A 27,011-nucleotide genomic window follows, 5' to 3' on the forward strand; every position below is an offset into this window, starting at 1 on the left:
GGGCAGCCCTTTCAGCTGACATTGAAAGGCTGGCACTCATTTTGACACTGAACAGTTCTCTCTAAGTGTTTGGTAATAAGATGGTGATAGATGCTGTGGAAAGATGATACAAGCCAGATTATAGATATATCTTGTGCACACACATGTATATACATATAATACTTGGCCAAAACATGTAGAGCAGTGCTGTCCAACAGGCATACAATGACAACCACATATATAATTAAAATTTTTCTAGTAGCCACATTATAACAGTAAAAAAAAAAATGTGAAATTAATTTTGTCACCTGTAAACTGGGTTTGCCTCTTGGTGGGTGTCCAGCCAAAAGACACAAACAAGCCAAAGATGGGGGGGGAAATAAAACTGATGGCAAACTTAGCTGCTGATCCAAAAAAAAAAAAAAGAAAAGGAAACAAACAAAGATGGGGGGAAGGAAGGATTTATTTTTTTATTTTATTTCATTTTTGGGGCTGCACCACACAGCATGTAGGATCTTAGTTCCCCGACCAGGGATTGGACCTGTGCCCTCTGCAGTGGAAGCGTGGAGTCCTAACCACGGGACCACCAGGGAAACCCAGGAAGGATTTATTATCCTTGCAGCAAGTAAGGAGGACACCAGGGATCTTTCCCCGAACACTGTCTCCCTGAACAGCAATATTGGGCAGGTTTTAAGCTAAGCGTACCTGCATATTCACGAAGGGACCTGGGTGGTCCACAGAGTACAAGCTTTAGTTGATTGAAGTCACTAAAAGGGTCAGAAGAGGTCAACATCATCATCCCTTAGATTCCAGTTATCTGGTGGTTGAGCGCTTCATGCTAATCTTTACCATTGAAACAGAACTGGGAGTCTTTACAACTGATATATTATCTTTGCTGTTGTTACTTCTCTTGCCTGATAAGTTGCCTGTTTCTGCATTCTTCTGTTCCCTTAAGGTCATTAATTACTGAGACCTGTTCAAGGGCAAGGATTGAGGCCAGCCGTAGATCACAACTTGCTTAGGCCAAAAATGGCTTCTCTTATATCAAGAGAGACATGCCTGGTTTTCTTTCTCCAGGGACCCCCTACCTTATCTGCTTACAATTTTAATATTTTGTTCAACATCATACATCCAAAGTGAAATGTTATATTTTAACATGTAATCACTATAAAATTATTAGTTTTATCGTGATTCTCTTTTTTGGGTTGAGTCTTTGAATTTCCATATGTATTTTACACTTACAGCACATGTCTATTCTGGCCAACCTCATTTCAGGTGCTTCATAGCCACGTGTACCTACTGGCTACCAATATTGGACAGCACAGACTATAGAACAGTGACTTTCAGACATTTTTGACCAGAGTAAGAAACACATACACACACACTATAAAAATTAAGCAAAGCTTTAATGAAATAATTATCATATTGTGAATCTTGCCCTCTGATATTTTCTATTTAATTTTTAAAAAAATAGTGGTCATGACCCATTAAATTGCTTTTATGACCACCTATGGGTACGGCTGACATGGAAACCATTGATATGGAAAACCTGTACAGTAAGTCCCCTACATACGAACGAGTTCCATTCTGAGAGCACGTTCGTAAGTCCAATTTGTTCACAGGTCCAACAAAGTTAGCCTAGGTACCCAACTAACACAATCGGCTATATAGTACTGTACTGTAATAGGTTTATATTACTTTTCACACAAATAATACATAAAAAACAAACAAAAAATAAAAGATTTTTAATCTTACAGTACAGTACCTTGAAAAGTACAGTAGTACAGTACAACAGCTGGCATACAGGGGCACATTCGCGTCTTTGAAATCTTGTAACTTGAAGGTTTGTATGTAGGGGAGTTACTGTAGAGTTATGTCTTGAATGAGAGGTTAAAGGGATAGGCTCTAGTGTTAATGCTTAGGGCAAAAATTACCTTAAATTGCCCTGGGTCTTTACAAGGGCAAAAGGCAAGAGATAAGTTATCTTGTTTCTGTTTCTCTTTGCATTTTGCTTGTGACCTTCCTTTTTATGAGGCACTGAGGACAAATTCTAGTGTGATTGGTTTTAAGAGCTGCAGGATAAATTTTTCTCTCTTTGTCATAATTGAATTCACATAAGGTAAATGTGTGTGCATTCAAATACACTGGATACAATATATGTTCAACTGATTTATATATATATTATATTTCTTTTTTATATATATATTATATTTCTATACATATATAAAATCTTACAGGATTCAAGAAGTGGCTTGAGGGCCATCAACCACTCTGAAGTTGTATGTTACTTAAAAATGTTGTTTATTATCTTCCAAAAGATCTTTGTTTCAACAAAGCTAAGCACATTGGTCTAGTGTGTTTATAATACTGTAGGGAAGGAAAAAAAATCCTTTCCTCTACTTCTTAGGTTCTGTTCATGGGGCCTGCAAATTAGACTGACAAAAAACAGATTAACAGGAGAAGAGGTGAACAGATTTTACTTGATGTTAATATTTTAATTCTTTTTAAAACATGCACAGAGGCCTTCTTAGAAAAGAAATGAAGACTGAAGAAGGTGGTTACATCTGGGCAGTTTATATACCATTTTAACCAAAGGCAATACATTTGTGGAGAAGTAACAAGGCAAAGGAAAAGGGGTTTGGGCTTTTAGGGGTAGTAAATTGTGGGAAGGTAAATATGTGGGGGAACTAATGGAAGATAAGTGTTATTTTAGTAAAGTTCTTTTGTAGTAAAAACCCATTTTCATGCTGAAGTTCTATCTCCAGTGATAATGGTTGTTTTACCTTCTTCTGGTATAGAAGACGGGAGGGGAAGACTTTCACAAAGGGAAATTTATGTTCTACTTTTATGTAAATGGGGGGGGGGAGACCTAGGAGCTCTTTCTGTGTTTGCTGCTTCTTAATTGCTTTCAACTCCAAACAATCCTTATGCCAAAGTGGCATAGTTTGTGTGCCATGTTCTGATTCTCTTTAAGACACACAGGGATATCTCACTAGTCTTGCAATCTTAATTACTTGAATCAGTTCTGAAAAGCCAAAAAGAGTTAAGAAAGGTCTCTTAGGAAGCCAAATAAATGTCTTGACTACTGTCTGGGACCCATATTTGAAGCCTGTTCATTCTTTGAAAACAGTGCTAAAAAGCCCGTGACTGACCAGAAGCAAAAACTTGATAGAAGTTTTTGGGTGGTGGCAGGCTCCTTGGCAGCGGGGGTCATATTTGAAAACCATCTGAGGAAAAGGGAGAAGACAGATGCTATGGGAACAGGTTTGGGGATTCCTGACCTGGCCACAACCCCTTCCTTGGAAGCACCCCAGGATCCCTGCTGAAAGTGTGGAACCCAGGGCTCCCATGCTGATTCCAGGTGCCTTTTTTCTCCTGGTCACAGCCGATTGGACTAGAGGTTGACAGCTGACTATAATTTAGCCAAATAGAGTCTTTGTTTCTTGAGATTCTGCATAAAGGGAAATGGAAGGCAGCCGTGTTGGAGCTGTTAACGGCATGGGAATGCATGGGCCAACGTTGGTATCACGGTGAAACTGCACAACGCAGATTGGGACTTAAACCCACTGTCCTTTAATCGACATCACATACCTTGTCTCAGGACTTACAGAAGCTCAAGTTCTTTATGTCTCATTGCAGAAAGAATTCAGTGAAAGACAAAGTGATAGGTAAGAAGTGGATTTATTTAGAGAGAGAACACCTTTCGTGGACAGAACGTGGTCTGTCTCAAAAGGTGAAAATGGCCTTGGGAGAAACACACTCCACCAAGAGTGTGGGCTATCTCAGAAGGCAAGGGGCCCTGAAATATGGGGTGGTTAGTTTTTATGGGCTGGGTAACAAGTGGGAGGATTATTCCAACTATTTGGGGAAGGCGTGGAGATTTCCAGGAATTGGGCCACCGGCACTTTTTTTTTTTGGCTGCATCGGGTCTTTAGTTGCGGCACGTGGGATCTTCATTGTGGCATGTGGGATCTTTTGTTGCGGCATGCAGGCTCTTCGCTGTGGCACGCGGGCTTCTCTCTAGTTGTAGCATGTGGGTTTTCTCTCTCGTAGTGCATGGGTTCCAGAGCAGGTGAGCTCTGTAGTTGTGGTGCGCAGGCTTAGTTTCCCCGCAGCATGTGGGATCTTAGTTCCCCGACCAGGGATTGAACCCATATCCCCTGCATTTCAGGATGGATTCTTTACCACTGGACCACCAGGTTAGTCCCGCCACCGCCCACTTTTTGATCTTTGATGGTCAGCCTCAGAACTGTTATGGCGCTGGTGTCATTTAGCATGCTAATGTATTACAATGAGTGTATAATGAGGCTCGAGGTCCACTGGAAGTCCAGTCTTCCGCCATCTTGGACCTAACGGTTCTAACCAGTCTTTGTCATATCCTCAACGACTCTGTCAACCTTTTAAAGGATGTGCCCTGGGCTTCCCTGGTGGTGCAGTGGTTAAGAATCCACCTGCCAAGGCAGGGGACATGGGTTCGAGCCCTGGTCTGGGAAGATCCCACATGCTGCAGAGCAACTAAGCCCATGTGCCACAACTACTGAGCCTGCACTCTAGAGCCCGTGCTCCGCAACAATGAGACTCCCACACTCTGCAACACCCGCACACCACAACAGAGTTGCGTCTGCTCACCACAAGTAGAGAAAGCCCGCGCACAGCAGCTAGAGAAAGCCCGCGCACAGCAACGAAGACCCAACACAGCCAAAAAAAAAAAGGTTGTGCCCTGCCCCTTCCCTCCTGTTTCAATGGCAAACTAAAGCCCAGATGGGCTTAAGTTATGGGGGAGCAGAAGAGCAAAACTTGCAGAGGAAGCTGATTTGCAGAGCAATTTAAATTTATTTATTTATTTATGGCTGCGTTGGGTCTTCGTTGCTGCACGTGATCTTTCTTTAGTTGCGTCGAGCAGGGGCTACTCTTTGTTGCGGTGCTCAGGCTTCTCATTGCGGTGGCTTCTTTTGTTGCAGAGCACGGGCTTTAGAGCGCAGGTTCACTAGTTATGGCACGAGGGCTCTAGAGCGCAGGCTCAGTAGTTGTGGCGCACGGGCAGAGTTGCTCTGCAGCCTGTGGGATCTTACCGGACCAGGGCTCGAAACTGTGTCCCCTGTATTGGCAGGCGGATTCTTAACCACTGCGCCCTGAGGGAAGTCCCTGCAGAGCAATTTAAAGGGTAGAAAGAAGCCAAGAGGACAGAGCCGTATGGGCCAACAACTTTCTGGGTCCTGTGAAGGTAGCCCAGTGGTTCTTAACGGAAAATGATTTTGTCTCTCCCCTCCCCAAGGGGATATTTGGCAATGTTTGGAATCATTTTTGATTATTACAACTGGACTGGGCAAAGGGGCTGCTACTGGCAACTAGTGGGGATCTTGCAGGAGAAGCGGGGAGTGAGAGAATGGTCATGTCCAAGGTCTCTGGGGAGTTCTCGGGATGGGCCACCGAGTGAGGGTCCTTGGCTTCACACAGAAAAGAATTCAAGAGCAGCGAGCCAAAGTAAAATGAAAGCAAGTTTATTTGGAGAGAGACACATACCATAGGCGGAACTGGGACCCTCTCAGAAGGTGAGACTGCCCCGGGGTTGTGGGAGTGGTTAGTTTTTATGGGCTTGGTAATTTCATATGCTAACAGGTAGGAGGAATATTCTGTTTGGGTGAAGGGGCTGGGATTTCCAGTTATTGGGCCACTGCCTGCTTTTTGGCCTTTTATGGTCAGCCTTGGAACTGTCATGGCGCCTGTCAGCACACTGGTGGGTGTGTCATTAGTATGCTAATATATTACAATAAGCGTATAATGAGGCTCAAGGTCAACTGGAAGTCAGATCTTTCGCCATCTTGGGTGTAGCTGGTTCTAAGCGGTTTTTTTTTTTTTTGTCGCATCCAGTTTTTCTCAATGGCTGTCTCTGACTCCTCATTCTTTTAGCAGTTGAGCCCTGCCCGCTTCCTTCTTGTCTCAGGGAGAAGCCAGGGATGCTGTTTAAATGTTCTATCCTTTATTTTGGGGATGCAGAACAGCTTCCACAACAAAGAACAGTCCAGCCCAAAGTGTCAGTAGTGCTTAGCTGAGAATCCCTGAGGCAGCGTTATTTTTCTGTCTGGGTCCTTAAAATATATTCCACCTTTTTAATAATTTTTAAAATTTTTATTTTATTTTTTGGCCTCATCACAGGGTATGCAGGATCTAGTTTCCCGACCAGAGTTCTAACCTGTGCCCCCTGCAGTGGGAGCGCAGACTCTTAACCACTGGACCACCAGGGAAGTCTCTAAATTCCACCTTTTTAAACCTATCCTGAGTATATTCTCCTTCTCTCTCTCTCTCTCATAATAATACTAACTAACATTTATTGAGTGCTTACTATGTGCTAGCACCACGTTAAGCACTTTCCAGAGATGATCACATTTAATTTTCAAAACAAACGTTATGAGGCAGGAATATTATTCACTCACTTTATAGATGGAGAAAGTGAGGCACATAGACTTGGTTATTCTGCCCAAGCTTGCCTTGAATCCAGTCGAGATCATGAATCCAGAAAGTTTGACTTCAGAGCTTAAGCTCTTAACTATTATGTATGGAGACTAAGGCCAAAAAAGTTATACATAAAAAGCAATCATAAGAACTCAAAAGGCTAGTAGCTTTGGGAGGGGAGCATTTAATTTAGAAGTTTCTGCTTCTCAAGAGCAACAGAAAATAATGTCACCTTAGAATCCAATAATCAAAATAATTACCGATTTTCCAGTGTTTACTGTGTTCAGTACTTCTATGCTTTGTGAAAGTGAGCTTAGGAAACTGGTTTTATTATTATCCCTATTTTACAGATGAGGAAACCAAGGTACAGAATAGTGAAGTAAATGTCACAGAGTAAGTGGCAGCTGAGATTTCATCCCAGGTGGTCGACTCAAAATCTGTGCATTTTTCCAATCATGTTAGGCTACCTTGTAGTACAAGCAAGAAGAAACATTTACAGTGTCGAATGTAAGTCAACACTCTTTTATTTTATTTCATTTATTTTTTAATAAATTTATTTATTTTATTTATTTATTTTTGGCTGCATTGCATCTTCATTGCTGCGCATGGGCTTTCTCTAGTTGCGGCGAGCGGGGGCTCCTCTTCGTTGCGGTGCACGGGCTTCTCACTGCAGTGGCTTCTCTTGTTGTGGAGCACGGGCTCTAGGCGCACAGGCTCAGTAGTTGTGACACATGGGCTTAGTTGCTCCGCGGCATGTGGGATCTTCCCAGACCAGGGCTCGAACCCGTGTCCCCTGCATTGGCAGGCGGATTCCTAACCACTGTGCCAGCAGGGAAGCCCAAGACTCTTGTATTTTAAAGGACGTAATTTAAAAGAAGGGGCATGGGGAAGGAGAGAACAGCGTGAGCAAAGATTTGAAGGTATGTTAATGCAGGTTCAAATTCAGGGTATCCATTAATGCTGCTGTGTCTGGGATGTGAGTGAAGGATGCCTTGGATGCTTGACTTAAGCCTGAAATGGTAAAGTGGAGCTAAAATGGAATCTTGGAGTCCACAGTGAAAGTTTGAAGCTTATTCTGTTGGTCCAGGAGAGCCAAAGGTTTTGGGGCAGAGGAATGAAGATTATGGTTATATATGCTAGAAAGAGTCCCCTGTGGCAGTACAGAGTATACAGTGAGGAGGTAGAGTCCGGGAGAACTGACAGGTCAGCCTGACCTAGAGCAGAAGGAAGGGTATGGTGAAGCTTTGAGAAGTGTTTCAGAGATAGAAATGTTTGGCTCAGCATTTGGCTGGGTTTCGTGACAAGAAAAGAAGATAAGATCCTAGATGGGGACTGTGTGGTTGGTGAATCTGGTAAACGAATACAGCAAATGGGACAAATAAAAAATGCATTTTTTTAAAGTAAAAGCAATACAACATGACTTTTGAACATGTAGATGGAATAAAAGTCTTCAATCCCAATCCCCAGAAGTAACCCACTTTTACCTATGGTATAAAAATATGTTTTAAGAAAAATGTGTGTGTGTGTATGTGTGTGTGTGTGTGAGTGAGTGTATTAATCTTGGATTATATTATTCTACAACTTTTTTCCCCACAGTATATTATCTGCATCTTTCCAAACCAATTAATGTATATTTACAACATTATTGTTAATGACTATGTAGTATTCCACTGTAGAGGTGTGTGTATTAAGATTCATTTAGCCAGCTGAGTATTGATGGAAATTTGGGTTGTTTCCAGTTTTTTGGGGGGAGGGGGTTATTGTTATTGCCAGCGAAGCGATAGATGTCTCTGTGTATGTCTTTGGATTTTTGTGCCAGTGAATTTATAGGATAAATTCTTCTAAATTTCCAGTCAGCCAGGTTTTTAGAAGCAATTAATGAGTTCTGCCTTGGTCAAGTTAAGGTCAAGGTGCCAAAGGCCAAAGCTCACTATGGATTCTCCCAGATCATTAGTAACATAGGTTAGGACTTGAAGAAAAGTGACAACTACAGATTGCCGAAAGCAGAGCTATGAGAACTTTAAGCCTTCATTATGATTTAAGATAATAAACTATGCTTCGAATCTAAATAAAGATATACTAGACACATTAATTATAAAAGGTTCTCAGTGTACTGTGAATGTGTGTATACAGCACATAAAAACAATTCCATCTTAAATTTATTGTAAAACTAATACATTATCTATGATAAATATTAATTAAACATCCAGATTTACCAAGTGTCAATGCCCTTCAGCTAAAGACCACCAGGAACACACTCGCAGTTGAACAAATTGGGATTAGTATTCATTGCAGTGAGCGGGGAGAGGCACTATGGGAGCTGTGGGGTATCTCAGTAAGAAGGTTTTAAAAAGGACTTAGTATGGGATTTGGACTTAGGTTGGGTGATTTGGGGAGGGTTTAAAGAACTGGGACTTTGCTCTGGACTGGATACTGGCAGGAAGTGGGAGTAATTCTATGACTGGGCATCTTAATAAATCTTATCCAAAGGGAGAAAAGGCTGATTCAGCTCATGTGGGAAATTGGTCAAGAAGCAGCAGCCCCTCATATTAGACAGGGAAGGGGAATTTTGGTCATTTTTGTGGTTTGGATGGTGTTCATGTTTGGTCTGTGTTCCATTGTCTTGCTCCCCTGTGGACTCAGAGTGGCCTTGTCTGATATTGATGTTCTGTGCAATTGTTTATCTTCAACAGGAGAACGCCAAGCCCTAGCCGTGAGTGCCAGCAGAACGGCTCATAGCAACACCAAGGCCAAGCTGACAGTAAGTACCAGCCCAGCTCCTGGGTGTCTGGGCAGCTGCTTTTCTCCTTCTCAGGAGGAAGTTTCCACTATCTTTGTTTGGCTAATCCCTACTCAGCTCAGCTCAAGGGAATTCCCTGCCAGTCCAGTGGTTAGGACTCTGTGCTTTCGCTGCTCAGCATGGCAAAAAAAAAAAAAAAAGATCTCAGCTCAAACCTCATTTCCTAATGATAGTCTTTCCTCATCCATCCCTCCCCCCTCCCTCCCCTCCCCCCAAAATAAATAGATCAGGTCTTCCTGTCACACAGTCATTAACAACTTCAGCTTCTCCTTTGCAGCGCTCATCACAATTGTCATTGCTTAATTATGCCATCAGTTATCCAATACCTGTTTCACCAGCTCACCTGTAGACCCCACGAGAGCAGGGACCATGTGTGTCTTGTTCATCTCAGTAGATGCTCATAATTAGAATTTGATGAGTGAACAGTGAATGAGGTAGTGAAGCTTCTTGTGTGTGTGGATTGTACCTCACTCATGTCTGTATTCTAAGAGCTGTAACAGTGCATGGCGCGTAGTAGGTATTCAGTAAATATTAGTTTTACGTGTCAACTTGACCGGGCCATGGGATGTCCAAATTGCTGGCTAAATATTTTATCTGGTTATGTCTGTCGGGGTGCTTCTGGAAGAGATTAGCTTTCGAATTGGTGAACTAGGTAAAGCAGGTGGCCCTCCCCAGCATGGTGGGCCTCATCCAATCCACGGAGGGCTTGAATAGAATAAACCAGTGGAGGAAGGTTGAATTAACCCTATCTGACTATTGGAGCTGGGACATTGATCTTCTCCTGCCCTTGGCACTCCTAGATCTCAGGCCTGTGCACCTGGATTAGAATCTATACATCAGCTCTCTGGCTCTGGGGCCTTTGAACTACACCACTGGCTTTCCTGGGTCTTCAGCTTGCAGATGGCAGACTTCTCTGCCCCCATAATCATATGAGCCAATAACTATAATAAATCTTTCTCTCTTTCTTTTTCTTTCTCCCTTCCTTCCTTCCTCCCTCCCTCCCTCCCTCCCTCTCTCTCTCTCTCTCTCTCTCCCTCCCTCTCCCTCTCCCTCTCTCCCCCCTTCCTTCCTTTCTTTTTCTTTCTTTCTTCTTTCTCTCTCTCCTATTGGTTCTTTTTGTCTCAAGAACGCTGACTGATAATGTGAATTAATGACCCAATTCTTTTCCTTTCATTTTATTCTGTCCAAAGAAATCATTCCAGTGGCTTCAAAGTTATCCCAAATAATTGAGTATGTTCGATGCAGATGTAGTTGGTGGCTCAAATGTTTAGAGTGATTAGCCAAAAAATATTTTGAAAAATATTTGACCAGAATTTTCTCCTCTTTGCCTCACACGCCTTTTTGTATCTATCAGAAGCTCTCTAGAGTCTCAGGTCAAATAAAGGCCCTCAAGAAACCAGTGATGGCTATCAGAGCTCTGCACACTTCATTGGAAAGCCATAAAAACAATTACTACATCATTAAAACAGAAACTTTGAAGCAACATGCACAGCCTTGCCTAGTTGGGCATGAACAGTGTCCTGCATGTGCCGGTGCCTCCCTGTTGGACGCCACCTAGGAAAAGACAAAGTATTGGGAACTGAAATGTTTCCATGGCAGGTGCAAGGATGTCTGGCAAAGAAGACCTGGGTTCCACTCACACCTCCGATGCCTCTTGGGTGGCATTAACCAGACTCGCTGAGCCTCAGTGTCCCCACTGAAAAATAAAGTATTGAGGATTGATTGCATTAATGCCTTCATTCTTGTTTTTTAAATTAATTAATTAATTTTTTATCTTTGGCTGCGTTGGGTCTTTGTTGCTGCACACGGGCTTTCTCTAGTTGTGGCGAGCCGGGGCTACTCTTCGTTATGGTGTGTGGGCTTCTCATTGCAGTGGCTTCTCTTGTTACGGAGCACGGGCTCTAGGCGCACGGGCTTAAGTAGTTGTGGCACATGGGCTCAGTAGTTGTGGCTCGTGGGCTCTAGAGCACAGGCTTAGTAGTTGTGGTGCATGGGCTTAGTTGCTCCGTGGCATGTGAGATCTTCCTGGACCAGGGCTCGAACCTGCGTCCCCTGCATTGGCAGGCGGATTCTTAACCACTTTGCCACCACGGAAGTCCCTGCCTTCATTCTTTATCCCTTGTATTAGTTTGCTAGGACTGCCTTAACAAAGTACCACAGGCTGGGTGGTTTAAACAACAGAAATTTATAGTCTTACAGTTCTAGAGGCCAGAAATCTGAGATCAAGGTGTTGGCAGAGTTGGTTCCTTCTGAGGGCTGTGAGGAAGAATCTGTTCCAGGCCTCTCTCCTTGGCTCATAGGTGGCATTTTCCACATTTCCTTCCCTGTGTCCTAGTCTGTGTTTAAATTGCTGCCTCTTACAGGGATACTAGTCACATTGGAGTAGGGCCTACCATAAAGACCTCATTTTAACTTGATTATCTCTGTAAAGACTCTATTTGCAAATAGTGTCACATTCTGAGATAGGACTGAATGTCACATTCTGAAGTTAGGACTTCAACATATGAATTTTAAGGAGACACAGTTCAACCTTTGCAATTCCTCCTATAAAAGAGGTGGAGTGTATTTCCCATCTTTTGTTTATTTATTTAGTTTTGTTTATTTTTTAATTTATTTTGGCTGCACCGGCTCTTAGTTGCGGCACGCGAGATCTTCCTTGTGGCACGCGGGATCTTTTAGTTGCGGCATGTGGACCTCTTAGTTGTGGCATGTGACCTCTTAGTTGTGGCATGCATGCGGGGTCTAGTTCCCCGACCAGGGATCAAACCCGGGCCTCCTGCATTGGGAGTGCTGAGTCTTATCCACTGGACCACCGAGGAAGTCCCTCCCATCTTTTAAATAATCTGTGTGGGTCTTGTGACTTGCTCTAGCCAAAGCAATGTTAGAGGCTATGCAAGCAGAGGTCTGCAAAAGTGTTTGTGCAATTGCCATGGGAAAATTTCCAGGCAAACCTGCTAGAGGAGGAGAGGCCCATGTTGTGGAGCCTGAGTTGTCCCAGGCATCCCAGCAGAGGCCATCCTAAATCAGCCAACATCAAGCCAACCCCCAGATGTGTCAGTGAGTCCAGCCAAAATCAGCAAAGCTGTGTAGATAACTTGCAGTTTCACACAGGCTTGTGAGCAAGGCAGCAAAATCAGATGAGCCTCACCTTGGTTGGCTGAACCCCACATAAATGTTTATTGCTAAATGTTCTGGGGTTTTTGTGCTTGCTTGTTACTCAGCATCACTGGGGGGAGTATATGACTGATACAGGATTGGAAGTACCTACTCAATGAGTTGTGAGGACCTGTGAGAGAGCACATAAGCATTAAATAAGTGGTAGCTATGACATCACAGTGTTTTATAAACGCTTGAGTACTGTGTAGAAGTAAAGAGTCATCAATATACAATAACAGGCTGCGTAATAATAATGATAAGAGAGTTGGCATGAACAAAACTAATGAACTGGGCCCTGGTTATAATGTATAAATATGAGCCTACACTTATGCACATAAACCATTCATGATATTATATGATGTCTGCACTGTGTGGATTCTTAGAGACCACTTATGAGAAAAATGATGCTCAGAGAGTCATATCGACTTACTGCAGGTCACATAACTAGTAAGTGGCAGAGCTTCACTACAATTTGAGATATTTATGATTTGTCCAACACTGGAAAACATGGTATTTTCATCATCTCTTCCTAAGGAAGCTGTTGGCTTTAAAAAACAGAGATGATCATTCATCTCTGGAAATCTTTTGTCTTTGTTTGAAGGTTGAAATGGGGGCAGAAAGGGAGATTAGGCATCCATCCATCCATCCTTCCCTCCATCCCTCCATCCAGTTATCCACTCATTCAACAAGTAATGATCGAGACCCTACTATGCATCAGGACTGTACTAGGCACCCTGCTTCTCTCTGCTTTCCTTCCTCCTGTTGTCCCATTCTTTTTCTCACCAATGCGTCCTCCTTCATTCTCCTTTGTGAATGTTGACAAGTAGAGGTTAAAAAAAACCCTCCTTACTTGTTAGGACAAGTCTGTATAAATTGATGCTGATGGCTTTAGTTCATTTAGAATGTTAACTGCTGTGAACACAACTTGACACACCTCAGTTTTGTTCTGCATTTTTGAAAGACCATCCAGTCTAGTGGTTGAGAGCATAGCAATAAGTGTAAATACTCCACTGTAGCTTTCCAGATGCCCAAATCAGACACTGAATATTACATGTTTCCAAAGTTCACAGTTATTTCCTACCCTTCTCCATCCACTCGTCTCTTTTCACCACTTTTTATCACCCACCATGGGTCAGGCTCTGTATGACTGCACTGAACCTGTGGGTGGACACCAGTTGTGCAATGATGCACAATTATATAGAGATTATCATATGCCAACACTGTTCTACATGCTCTACGTGTATTAACTCATTTAACCTTCACAACAACCCCATGAGGTATGTACTAGTGTTCTACAGGTGAAGAAATTGAGGCACAGGGGAGTTTTTACCCAAGGTCGAATGGATGCATGAATGGTAAGTGGTAGAGCTGGGATTTGCACCCTGCCATCTGGTTCCAGAGCCTGTCTTGGATTCTGCCTCTCTAACCTCTCCTGACGTTACCACTGAAGACCATGTCCTCCTCTGGACCACTGTTGGACGATTCTGTGCTGCCAGCATTCTTAAGTGTGCCAAGTGGTAACACTGATGCAGATGTGAAAGGAAGTGCTTTTTTTAATTCCATATATATGTATTTAAAAAAATTTTTTTTTTTCTTTTGGCCACACTGCATGGCTTGCAGGATCTCAGTTCCCCGACCAGGGATTGAACCCAGGCCCACGGCAGTGAAAGCACAGAGTCCTAACCACTGGACAGCCAGGGAACTCCTGGGAAATGCTGTTTTTCAGAGTAAAACCACTACATATCCTAGCCTAGAATTTGAATCCAGGTCCCCTCCACTCATGGACTCACCTGTCAGTCCCACAACCTTTCCAGTCTCACCTTTCTTCTGAAAGTGATCCTCAGGAGAACATCAGCAATTACCCACCTTTAGACTAGAAGACATCAGGGAGAGGAGGAGGAACGATGTCCAAAGACATCTCATTCAAGCCCCAGCTTCCTCATCTGTGAAATGGGAATAAGTTAACTGAATGGTATAACATTAGGCTCTGACATTTGTTGAGTGCTTCGTGTGTGTAAGCTTTGTGCCAAATGCTTTGCCATTTGCATGCTCCCATTTAATCCTTAAAGCAACATTATGAGTAAGGCAGACTCAGAGTAATTCAGTAACCTGTCCAAAGTTACACAGCTAGTAAGTACGAGGCAGAGCTTGGATTCAGAATCAGGGTGTAGAACTTCAAAGATTTCACTCTAATGCAACACCAGTGGTTCTCACTGGGTCAATACTGCCCCCTAGGGCTCTTTTCAGAAATTTGTGGGGACGATTTTGGTAGTTATGGTGATGGGGAGTTACAAAATCATGACTTTGGTATGATTTGCTTTAGAGGACCAGGCGAGCTAGACATTTAGCGATGTGTGGGGAAGATCTTTCCTGTGTCCTGCTTGACCTGCCAGTACCCTGCGAGACCTTCGTGTAGGTGAAAAACTCATTTATTGTCATCTGAGCTTGTTTTACATATATATTTTGCATAGTTTTAGCATGTTCTGATTTTTCTACAGTATGCATCAAGGGATGGTTGCAGTTTATTTTGCTCAGAATGTTATCCATAGTTGTATACCATTTCCAGAAAAAATCACATCACCCATGGAAACGTCGTTCAAGGTATTCGAGGAGCCAGCACCACACCCCTGAATCAGCTTGTATTTTATCTGTTATGCCCACAGCGGCTCTTTATTTATATGCCATCATCAGACTACCTCACTATGTCTTCTAGCATTTACATATGTAATTGATTTTTGAAAATGATACATTTATGTAGGTTATACTATCTCTGAATTTCATTCTGTGATAGTATAAAGGGCACATTACAATATATTTGTTATAAAAGGGTGGGTAGAATGGATCATTGCTCCCAGTTGTTCCTTCTCTCCCATAATGGAATTACACATCAACACATTTTGCCATGTGACTTTGTAGTACTTCTCAGTAGAGTGGGTGGAGAGTATTTATGTGCTTCATTGATTTGGGTCTTAGCCATGAAATTTGCTTTGGCCAATGATACCTCGACAGAAATGGAAGTATGCCAGTCTTGAGCCCCATGCTCAAAAGGCATCATGTGTTTTCACTCATCCTCTTGTTCTTTTGACATTTGCTCTGAGAAAATGTGTGTCCACTGCTCTGTGGAGAATGGAGAGACGGTTGGAACAGATCTGAGCCTAACCTGGAGCCAAGCTCATGGGGTCCCAGATGAGCTCAGCAGAACCACAGCCAACCACAGACTCATGAGTAAAAAACATACAGTAAGTCCCCTACATATGAACCTTCAAGTTGTGAACTTTCAAAGACGTGAACATGTGTTCACATGTCCAGTCGCATAAGTTAGTTGACGTGTCTGGCGTACGTTGTCACATGAGTGCATCCTCTACAAGTGGTTGTGCTTTTGTATACTTTACAGTACTGTATAGAGTACAGTAGTACAGTATCTTTATTTCAAGCCCAGGATGTGTGAGTGAAATTGCAGCTTGCCTTCCATCTCCTATTGCTGACGATCCTTCAGCTCTACCATCTCCTACTGCCTCTCCCTCCTCCAGTCAGTAACTTCTTCTTGCCTGTTCACTTGATGCCTGCCCCTGTATGCCAGCTGTTGTACTGCACTACTGTACTTTCCAAGGTACTGTACTATAAAATTTAAAATGTCCTATTTTTTGTGTTTGTTTTTTATGTATTATTTGTGTGAAAAGTATTATAACCTATTACAGTACAGTACTATATAGCTGACTGTGTTAGTTGGGTAGCTAGGCTAACTTTGTTGGACTTATGAACAAATTGGACTTATGAACGCACTCTCAGAACGGAACTCGTTTGTGTGCAGGGGACTTACTGTAAGTTTTTTTTCCTTGTAAGTTATTGAGAGTTTTAGATTGTTATGCACCAGAAACTGACTGATACAAAGAGATGTTGGGTCTGATAAGATTGATAAACATTTTATTCTACTATTCCTTCTGTACGCAAAGTGGTTAGCTCAGGTCTTGGAATACACAGAGTGAATGCTTTCCAATAGTTCTATTAACGTTGACGAATGGCCAGATGATATTCTGATACCATGTTAAAGGGGATTATGGACACACAGCTTTTTAAATCCTTAGGTTTAGGGACTCTGTAATTACTTTTTTTTTTTTTTTTTGGTACGCGGGCCTCTCACTGTTGTGGCTTCTCCTGTTGCGGAGCACAGGTTCCGGATGCGCAGGCTCAGTGGCCATGGCTCACGGGCCCAGCCGCTCCGCGGCATGTGGGATCTTCCCAGACCGGGGCATGAACCCGTGTCCCCTGCATCAGCAGGTGGACTCTCAACCACTGCGCTGCCAGGGAAACCCTGCAATTACTATTGAACTCTCCGACCACCATGGTAAGTGCTGGTGCTCTGGGAGGGTGTAAATTCACCAAGTGAGCAGGTCGGAGATAATTGATGAGTTCTCTTCTTTAAAGGGTGATCTGGCACCATGGAAGCAACAAGCATATTCAGCTTTGTGACTGTGGATTATAATTACCAAGTTATTAACCGGAGCATTATGTGAAAGATTGATGGTTCTTGCTCAGTGTAATGTGTCCTTTAAATGCTACATAATAAGTTAAATGCAAGGAATAAATAAGTTCTGTGGCTTATTTATGGGGTAATTATGGGATATTTTCAGCTCATAAACTAGGGCATCTGTAGAAACCCAATGCTGTGGAGGAGAAAGAGCCCTGAATTAGAAATAAGGAGACCTGGATTCTCTGTCACCTGCCAGCTAGTGACCTTGAACAGGTTATGTCTTTGCTGTGAGCCCCAGTTTCTTCCGTTTGGAAAATTGAGGGGTGTGTGTGCATAAAAATACCCATCTCATAGAGAGGTTGTGAGGAATCATTGTCAATGACATGATTATATAAGGTGCTGAGCTCCATGCCTCACATGTATTAAGTGGTTACAAATGTTAACTATCATTATACCATCATATTTGAAATATCAGATTTGGCTCTTCTAGTAAGAGTTTTCCTATTTTATGTTTTTAGTCAATAAGAAATTGGTACAGTTTACAATAGACCATCAATGAATTCATATTAAAAAAAATCCTTTAATTATCCTTCTCTGCTTAAAAAATTATCAGAGACTTGAGTAAATTCTGACACGAATAAAGGAGAAAATGTATATCATCCGTCTAACCCACCATGTAAATATAACTGTTCACATTTTAATGTGGGCTCCTAGTCTTTTTTTTTAAACCCATGTATAGAATTTCTTTTTAAAATCTGAAATTGGAATCATGCTGTACATGCTGATTTGCCACCTGCTTTTGAGATGTTTCCAATGTCGTTAAATATTCTCCTAAAACACACTTTTTAATGACTGCAGAGTAGGGTGTTCTTGAGGAACATTGTCTAAGTGGAAGAGTTATTCGCAGAAGCCTGCTTAGCCCATTCACTTAAATTATACTTTCAGACGTTCTGAAATCTTCATTTCAAATTGATCTTAAACGGGCCAGGGCTCGGCTTTAAGATTTCTCTCTACCCCCTCCTTCCTCCCCAGCTGCCCCCAGGTTTTCTGTCAAGTAGTTAATGATTGTACTAGGCACTAATTCAGTAGGGGAGCTCTCAGTCTAAAATATCGCTGGAAGGAATTGTCGTTCAAATAATCGTCCTTCCATTTCTCTGCTCAGCTGAGTTTTTTTTTTTTTTTTTTAATTGGGTTCACTCTTAAAGTAAGGTCCATCTACAGGTAAGACTTCTCTACTAGCCTTCTTAAATTACCTTACTTGCTGCTAACTAGCACTTTTTCTCTGAATAACCAGAAGAAATAGTTCTTTCTGTCCCCTGTACCTCCCACAATTCTTTTGGGTGGTTTATTGTCTCCTAATGGTAGTATTTGAGTTGATTTTCGGTGATGTGTACATAAACATTAAAAAAAATTAATAGTTATGTACTTATCTTAATGTAGATTAGAAATATTACGACATGTAATATGTATATAATATATAATATATATGGTATGTAGTTTCTCATATATATGACATGTAATTTATCATATACATGTTGCAGGAAGGGGGACCCCTTCCAGGTCCCGAGAGTGGGCTCTTTCTAACACTCGGAAATGAATTATCCGAGGAGACAGACGTGCTGACAAAGCAGGAGACTTTATTGGGAAGGGGCGCCCGGCTGGAGAGCAGCAGGGTAAGGGAACCCAGGAGAACTGCTCTGCCACGTGGCTTGCAGTCTCGGGTTTTACGGTAATGGGGTTAGTTTCCGGGTTGTCTCTGGCCGATCATTCTGACTCAGGGTCCTTCCTGGTGGCGCGCGCCATCACTCAGCCAAGATGGATTCTAGCAAGAAGGATTCTGGGAGGTTGGCAGGACATATGGGCTGGCGTCTCCTCTCTCCTTTTGACCTTTCGCGAATTCTTCCGTTTGGTGGTAGCTTGTTGGTTCCGCATTCCTTACCAGGACCTCCTGTTGTAAGATAACTCATGCCAGTGGTTACTATTGGGTCTGGCCAGGGCAGGCAGTTTTGATCAGTGTTTCCCCAACATATATGTTATGTAATATAGTGTGTCTATATCTCTTGTAAATCAACCTCGAGATGTCATATTATTGCTTAAGGTGTGGCAGAATTCACTGAAGCACAAAATTCACTTATGTGAAAATAACATGGCAAAAGGTCAGAGATGGTATGGGAATTTTGGTAAACTTGGTGATTGCCATTTTGACAACTGTCATTTGGCATTATAGTTGACAGTGGGTAAATGTTGTCCTGGTTCAAACCACCATCATCCGCCTGGACTTCTAAAGCCCCTTCCTAACAGATCTCTCTGCTTTCACTCTTGCCCTCCTCCCATCTGTTCTCTATACAACAAAGTGATTTTTTTCAAGACAGATTGAAGAACTCTCCTCATTAGTGTCTGTGAAAGACTTCCCATTGTTCTTAAAAATCAAAATCCTTAACATTTGATTCTCACAACAAGGCTGTGAATTAGGTGTTACTATTCTTTTACAGATAAGGAAGGAGAAAGAGTAAGTGACTGGCTCAAGGTCACATAGCTAATAAGTAGTAGAGGAAGGATTCAAACCCAAGTCTGGGTTTCTGTTTAAGACATCTTCCAGTGCAGGTGACTGCAAGATGCCCTTTGCCCAGTCAGTCAGAGGAAGGCAGGTATGTCAGCTGGTGGTGTTTGGTTGGGAGTCATTGAAGCAACACAACTCTGACTGGCTTAAGCAAAGGAGGGACTTTATTGGCTGAAGTAACTAAAAGGTCAGCGTATGGCTGGATCCAGGTGCATCGTTCTCTCTCTCTCCATCTCTGTTCTGCTTTCTTTGAGTCGATCCCATTCACAGACTAGTATTCCCTTTATGGTGTTACAGTGACTCCCAGCAGTTCCCAGGAGTATGTACTTTTGTTTCATGTCTACACACAACAGGAAAAGTAGGACAGTCTTCATCCCAGGATACCCAGCAAAAGCCTCACTGAATCTCATAGGCTCGCATGATTATCCCTGAGCCAGTCATTTTGACCAGAGGGATTTAATGTTTAATGTGCTCATTGAATTGGACCTGGGTGGTATGTTCTGACCCTGGGCTAGGGGTGGAGCCCCACCTGTAACACATTGGATGAGAACACAAAGATGGTATTCCTCAGAGATAATTCAGGATCCTTTGCTAGGAGAAGAGTGAATGGATGCAGGTTGGCAAAAACTACAGATGTCCAACCTAGGGACATGATTGCGAGTATTAGTGTGGGCAATTCAAAGATGTGTAGAAAAGGGGAGCACTAGGTAGAAAAGGAGAGAAGTGAGTGGGTTTTGTACCTTTGGAAGGTGGCCACATGGGATGATGGTGAGTGGTTGCATGGGTGATGGTTTTGTCCCTGAGCAGAAGCAAAGCTTAGTTCCCCACTTGGTCCCCATTCCTTTAAGGCTCCTCTAGTGGTCAGGTTTCACATGCTCAGGTTAAGTGCAAACAACAGTTCAGATTTAGGGGAGTGAGAGCAAGGTGGTAGTCTGTTTTGTTTCCAGAGATGTTTTTTATCCCTTTAAAATGAACATTTATTGTTCTTTTCTAGTTACAGAAATAAAACATATTCATAAAAAGGGAAATACAGGAAACACTTGGTAGATACACAATAATTATGAAGTGATTGAAGGAATAAGAATAAAAATTACCCATAATTTTGTAGCTCAGAGGTAACCTCTTTAACATTTTTTTCTGACCTTTTTCTATGCGTGTGGATATGCTGGTTGTATATAATGCATATGCATACACACAGGTATTTTAAACAAAATTTTGGACCTTCATACAGTACTCTTTAGAATTAGTCGTGTTCTTCTCCCCCCCCCCACTTCAGCAGTGCATCACAGACAGTTTCTGTGCATTAAATGGTTTTGAAAAACAGGAGTTTTAATGACTCCATAGTGTTCCTGTATATGTACATAGTGTAATTAATTTAACCAGTGCCCTGTTATTGGACATTGGTAGTTTGAAAATTTCCCATATTATAAATAATAAGGCAAGCATCCACATGCACAAACATCTCTATGAATTTGTCTCAAGCACAGTTTTAGAAGTTGTAATACCCGTCACCAATTTGCTGGAGGGCTTTTGTTTAAAAATGTACTTAAAATATTCTAAAGTTAGAAAAGGGTATCAGGGTAAACAGTGAAGAAATCCTAGCTGCTTCCCCTTCCACTCCCTAAAGGTACTTGCTGCTGGTAATCTCAACATATCCTTGAAGACCTTTTTCCATGTGCACCCACTTCAAGCATACACCCAGGTTTGTTTTAATGTCTTTTCCAACCTTCCTAATCCACTTTCTGTCTCTGTGGAGTTGCCTATTCTGGACATTTCATGTAAATGGAATCATACACTATGTGGTCTTTTTTTTTTTTTTTTGCGGTACGCGAGCCTCTCACTGCTGTGGCCTCTCCCGCCGCGGAGCACAGGCCCCAGACGCGCAGTCTCAGTGGCCACAGCCCATGGGCCCGGCCGCTCCGCGGCATGCAGGATCCTCCCGGAACGGGGCACGAACCCGCATCCCCTGCATCGGCAGGCGGACTCTCAACCACTGCGCCACCAGGGAAGCCCCCTATGTGGTCTTTTGTCTGGTTTCTTTCCCTTGGGATAATGTTTTGAGGTTCATCTATGTTGTAGCCTGTATCAGTACTGTATTCATTTTTAGGGCTGAATCATATTCCATGGCATGCTTCTACTACATTTGTTTATTCATTCATTAACGGACACTTGGGTTGTTTCCACATTTTGGCTTTTATACATAATGCTGCTATGAACATTCATGTACAAGTGGATATACTTAAGAACTGTCCCATTGGAGACGAGACTTCTTTGATGTGGGTATTGGAAAAGATGCTTTCCTGGACCACTCAGTGTTCCAGGGTGTTATGGGCTGAATTGTGTCTCCTCCCAAATCCATACGTTGAAGTCCTAACCCCAGCAACTCAGAATGTGACTGTACTTGAGATAGCATCTTTTGGAGGTAATTGTGGTTAAATGAGGTCATTAAGGTGGGCCCTCATCCAATGTGACTGTTGTTTCTCTATTTTTAAGAAGAGATTAGTACACAGGCAGGTATAGAGAGAAGACCTTGAATTTGGACTTCCAGCCTCCAGAACTGTGAGAAAAATTTCTTTTGGTTAAGCCACCCAGTCTGTGGTACTTTGTAATAGCAGCCGTAGCAAACTAAATTGACAGGCTAGGTAGGGGAAGTTCCCATAGGGACCTATTGACTCCTGCTGGTCTAGCCTGTGGAATACTTGAGTATCATTTAAAACGAGATCATCAGGTCACAAGAGGGTAATGCCGATTACAAAAGAATGTATTGCTCATGGGGGAATTTCAAGGAAAGATTGGGAAGATACTGTTTTGAGGTGGGGCGTCCTTTAAATTGTCTTAATGTATTTCACGTACTCTAGCCCTGAATTTGGCAGTGAGTGTGTGTGTGTGTATGTGTTTTCAAGACACAGGGAAAGGGTGGGAAGAAGGAGCTGAAGAAAAAGAACAGATCAGACTCCTTTCTACGTGTTGCCTTTAATAAGGGAGAATGACACAACTGGGGGTTTTTATGGCTGGATGTCTATTCGAACTTGACTGGACACAACTCATCTTTGAAAGCCATCTGAGTTGGCTTCAACACTCTCCCTGGAATAGCAAGAGCATCAGCAGGAGCTTTTGCAGGTCAGGCCGACTCTGTCTCCCTGACAATAAGATCATCCTAGCTGGACCCAGGTACTGCTTAACCAAGTTATATACACAATAATTTGAAGCCTCAGCACTCTGGATTTGGGAATCAGCTGAAGGAATGACAGCTGAAGGGCTGATTGATGCCTTATTTGTCTTGGGGGAGTAATGGGAAGAGTAATTGAGCACATGAGTCTTGGACAAAATTGGTATGAAGACATATAGGAGAGGATTGTTATATTCCCTGAATATGATGATGTTAAAGACTTGTCTTCATCATCTGGACAATATTTTGATATCCATTCTGGTTACTTCTGGTAAAAAATTTTATTCTATGTATAAAATGCTTCATGCAAGGGCATTTAGGGCCTTCTGAAGATCTATTTATCCACTCATCAGTAACCAACCCACCCATGTATCCATCTACCCATCCATCAGTTCACCCACCTATCCATTCACTCACCCATCTATTCACCCACATATCCCACATATTCACCCATCCACACATTTACTCATCCATCTACCCACCCATCCATCCATTCACCCACCTTCTTAATATCTCTTCAATCTAGTAACTTTTCTCCATCCCAGTTTTCTTCCCTGCATGTCTGAAATAGCCCCCTCACTGGTCTCCTTGCCTCCAGCCTTTCTCATCTTTCATCTTTTGTCCACATTGCAGCCTGAATGATCTTTCTACACTTCAGTTTCCTCATCTGTAAAAGCAAGGAAATAATATTTATTTCTCTGGATTATTGTAAATGAGATCATCATTTATTCATCCAACCATGATTTATTGAGCTCCTGCTTCATGTGTCAGTCTCCACTGTAGGCACTGGAGATGCAGCAGCAAACAAGACAAGCAGGTCCTGCCCTTGGGAAGCTTTCTTCTAGTGGGAGAAGCAGGCAGTAATTGCACAATCCAACAATTACGTGATGCAATTTCAGATAATGACAAATGTTTAGAAGAAAAATGGTGATGTCCACTAAGTGCTTAGCACCATGTCTAGCACATATAGATGTTTATTTTTTAATTTTCTTTTAATTAATTTTTATGGGAGTATAGTTGCTTTACAATGTTGTGTTAGTTTCTGCTGTACAGCAGAGTGAATCAGCTATACGTATACATATATCCCCTCTTTTTTGGATTTCCTTCCCATTTAGGTCACCACAGAGCATTGAGTAGAGATCCCTGTGCTATACAGTAGGTTCTCATTAGTTATCTATTTTGTACACAGTAGTGTATATATGTCAATCCCAATCTCTCAATTCATCCCCCCCTTCCCCCTCCACCCCCATATCCATACGTCTGTTCTCTATGTCTGTGCTTCTATTTCTGCTTTGCAAATAAGTTCATCTGTATCATTTTTCTAGATACCACATATAAGCGATATTATACTATATTTGTTTTTCTCTTTCTGATTTACTTCAGTCTGTATGACAGCCTCTAGGTCTGTCCACGTCTCTGCAAACTGTACAATTTCGTTCCTTTTTACGGCTGAGTAATATCGCTTTGTATATATGTACTGCATCTTCTGTATCCATTCTTCTTTTGATGGACATTTAGGTTGCTTCCATATCCTGGCTATTGTAAATAGTGCTGCAATGAGCATTGGGGTGCATGTATCTTTTTGAATTATGGTTTTCTCCGGGTATATGCCCAGGAGTGGGATTGGTGGGTCATATGGTAGTTCTGCTATTAGTGTTTTAAGGAATAGTTCTACTTTTAGTGTTTTAAGGAATAGATGTTTAATTAATGGTAGTTGTCATATTAACAGTAATTAGCATTATCATATTATCAGTCTCTCTAAAAACTTTCAACAATAATTGTGGTTTAGTTTCACAAAAACCCTATGAGGTGGTTGGGATTATTTCCCTCATTTTAGATGTGGAAACTGAGGCACAATCCCTCATTGTGTTCAAGGAAATGTCCAAACTCCTTACTTGGGTACTCAAGGCCTTTCATGATCTGACCCTGCCTATCTCTCCAGCCTCATTTCTTCCTGGCCTTGTGTCTCCTACTTTTTCACTCTCATTCTTCAAGACTCAGTTCAGTCATTACCTCCTCCAGGGAGTTTTCCGTGACCACTACTTCCCCATCCCCTGGTACCCACCTGGCAGGGTTAAGTGCTTTGCCCCGGGGTTCCCACAGTTTTCCTTTCGTGGTTCTTATCACATGGTACTGCAGTGGACTTGTCCACTCTGTCTGCTGCCTCTGAGACAATGTGAGTTCTCTGAGAGTGGGCATCTTGTCGTTTTCTCTTTAACCCCAGCACCTAGCCCAGTGCAGCCCAGTGCTGGGCATATAATAGGTGCACAATAAATGAATGCCTGAGATGTTCTATTTTAATCCTTTGTGTCTCTGGGGAAAGGCTGTTTCTCTGGGAGGTTGTTTAGATCCAAGAGGAGTTTCCTTGGGACCCAGTGTGGATTAGGAACCCCAAGAAGGGGTTCTAATTCTGACCTGTCATGAGCTGTGTGACCGACCCATAGCTAGTTAGCCTCCCTGTGCCTGTGCTAGATGACAGCAACAGATACAAGGTAGGAAGGAAAATATTTTGCAGATAAACAAGGGCCAAACAAACTGAGAGCCAGTTTGCAGCATTGACAAAAGCATATTTGGTTAGGTCTGAGTTTAATGTCTTGGCTTGACATGTTTGCCACAGAAAAAATCCTAGATTTTTCAGAATCTAAATTTATAAGCCAGAGTAGATTAAAGGATGAAAGAAAACAGCCTTCTTGTTTTGGAAGGGACCCACCTACTTGAGCTTTCTAAATAGCAGCTTCTCTACAATAATCAAGAATGCCAAGAGCATAGACTTCGCATCTAAATTGTCTGCTTTAATTCCCCTACTGCCACTCAGTGTCAGATCCTGAGCAGTTTCACCCTCTCTGGTCCTCAGTGTTACCATCTCCAAAATGAGGGAATAAAAGGTCTTGGTTCATATGCTTGCTGTGAGGATTAAATTAGAAAATAATGTATGTGAAGTGCCTGGAAGTACCTGTTTATCTGTACTTTTTTTTTTTTAAATTTTTAATTTATTTTTGGCTGCGTTGGGTCTTCATTGCAGCGTGCAGGCTTTCTCTAGTTGCACCGAGCGGGGGCTACTCTTCGTTGCGGGGTGTGCGGGCCCTAGAGCACACGGGCTTCAGTAGTTGTGGTGCGTGGGCTCAGTAGTTGTGGCACACGGGCTTAGCCGCTCCGCGGCATGTGGGATCTTCCCGGACCAGGGATCGAACCCGCGTCCCTGCAGGCGGATTCTTAACCACTGCACCACCAGGGAGGTCCCTCTTTGTACTTATTTTAATGTGGTTACTAGAAACTCCCAGATTACAAATGTGCCTTTTGTGCCTACTTTTCTACTGGACAGTGTTATTCAAGACTGGCTTCTTGGGGGCTTTGGACTCTATTTTCCTCATCTCTGTCTGTAGAATTCAGCACTTAGTCGGGGTGTGTGTGCTGAATATGTTTACATGAGGTGTTTGTCTTCACGGTGATGTTGCTGGGAAGAAGTCAGTTTGTATAACTCAGAATCGTCATTTGTTTGATCTTGCCTTGGCTGTGGTTCCAGGGGAGGGACCCCTTTCCCAAAGCCTCAGGCTGAGGAGGGTGGGCTGAAGCCAATGGTGGCAACACGCTTGCTGAAGCGAGAGGGCAGCCGGGAAACCCAGATGGTGGCTCCCGGGGGACTCCTCCAGGAGAGATTTGCTTCCAGGAGGCAAAGGATTCTGGCTTCAGGAAAGAGAATCTCTTCCAGAGGAAGTCAGAGAGAGGAGATTTTGTTCCGGGAAGGAGTGTTGCCCCAGGCGCTCCTAGAAAAAAACCGGAGAAGCAACAGATGGGTAATGAATATTGGCCAGGATATGAGGGTTCCCATTCAATTAAAATATGAAATAGGGAAGAAATAGGAACAGGGTGTTTAGTGGGGGGTTTCTGATAACTTAAAGACCGGCCTGAACGAGTGGGAAGATCAGAGTCACATTATTATCCCAGGTCGAAAAGAAATGGCCATGGATTTTTTTTTTCCCCACTTAAAAAGGTGTTTTTTTTTTTTTTTTTCCTTCTTAGTCCTTTTTAGGAGGTGATATTGACTCAAGTCTGACAAGTCCAGTAACCATTTATACTTGCCATTAAAAGAAATCTTTAAAATAACTCTGAAAAGTCAGGTACCAGTCTCCCTTCTGGGTTTCTTAGTTTTTAAATCTTGAAGGTTCTGTCAGGCCTCTGGGCCTGCCTAATTTCCTGCCAAATGGGTCGGAAATCTCCCTCGATGACCGGGATGGAAGGAGAGAGGAGGAGTCAGTCTACCCAGGGAGTGAACATTTACCCTGCCCCTGAGGCAATGAGGGGAGGGTCCTGGAAAGGGTGTTCAGTGACGCAGGAGGCCTTGTCCTCCTCAGGGATCCTTTGGTCCAAGGGAGAAAACCCCACTTAAACTAGTAGAGGGAAGAGGACTTACTGATAGGCCCTG

The 27,011-nt window shown here is 42.7% G+C and overlaps 1 protein-coding gene across 2 annotated transcripts in view; it reads left to right on the top strand.

Moving 5' to 3' along the window:
* SUDS3 (SDS3 homolog, SIN3A corepressor complex component) overlaps positions 1 to 27,011 on the top strand; it is a 301,525-nt gene that overhangs the window by 76,897 nt on the left and 197,617 nt on the right. Inside the window, exons 13-14 of one of the 2 annotated variants that reach the window (XM_033408777.2) lie at positions 9,126 to 9,193; positions 10,587 to 10,959. In XM_033408777.2, the coding sequence (XP_033264668.1) occupies positions 9,126 to 9,171 (46 nt within the window). In that variant the 3' untranslated portion in view covers positions 9,172 to 9,193; positions 10,587 to 10,959. Of the gene's footprint in view, positions 1 to 9,125; positions 9,194 to 10,586; positions 10,960 to 27,011 lie in introns of those variants that run through there. The other variant, XR_007471771.1, reaches the window with a different exon arrangement.

This window comes from Orcinus orca, chromosome 15 (genome assembly GCF_937001465.1).
Source record: "Orcinus orca chromosome 15, mOrcOrc1.1, whole genome shotgun sequence".
NCBI lineage: Eukaryota > Metazoa > Chordata > Mammalia > Artiodactyla > Delphinidae > Orcinus > Orcinus orca.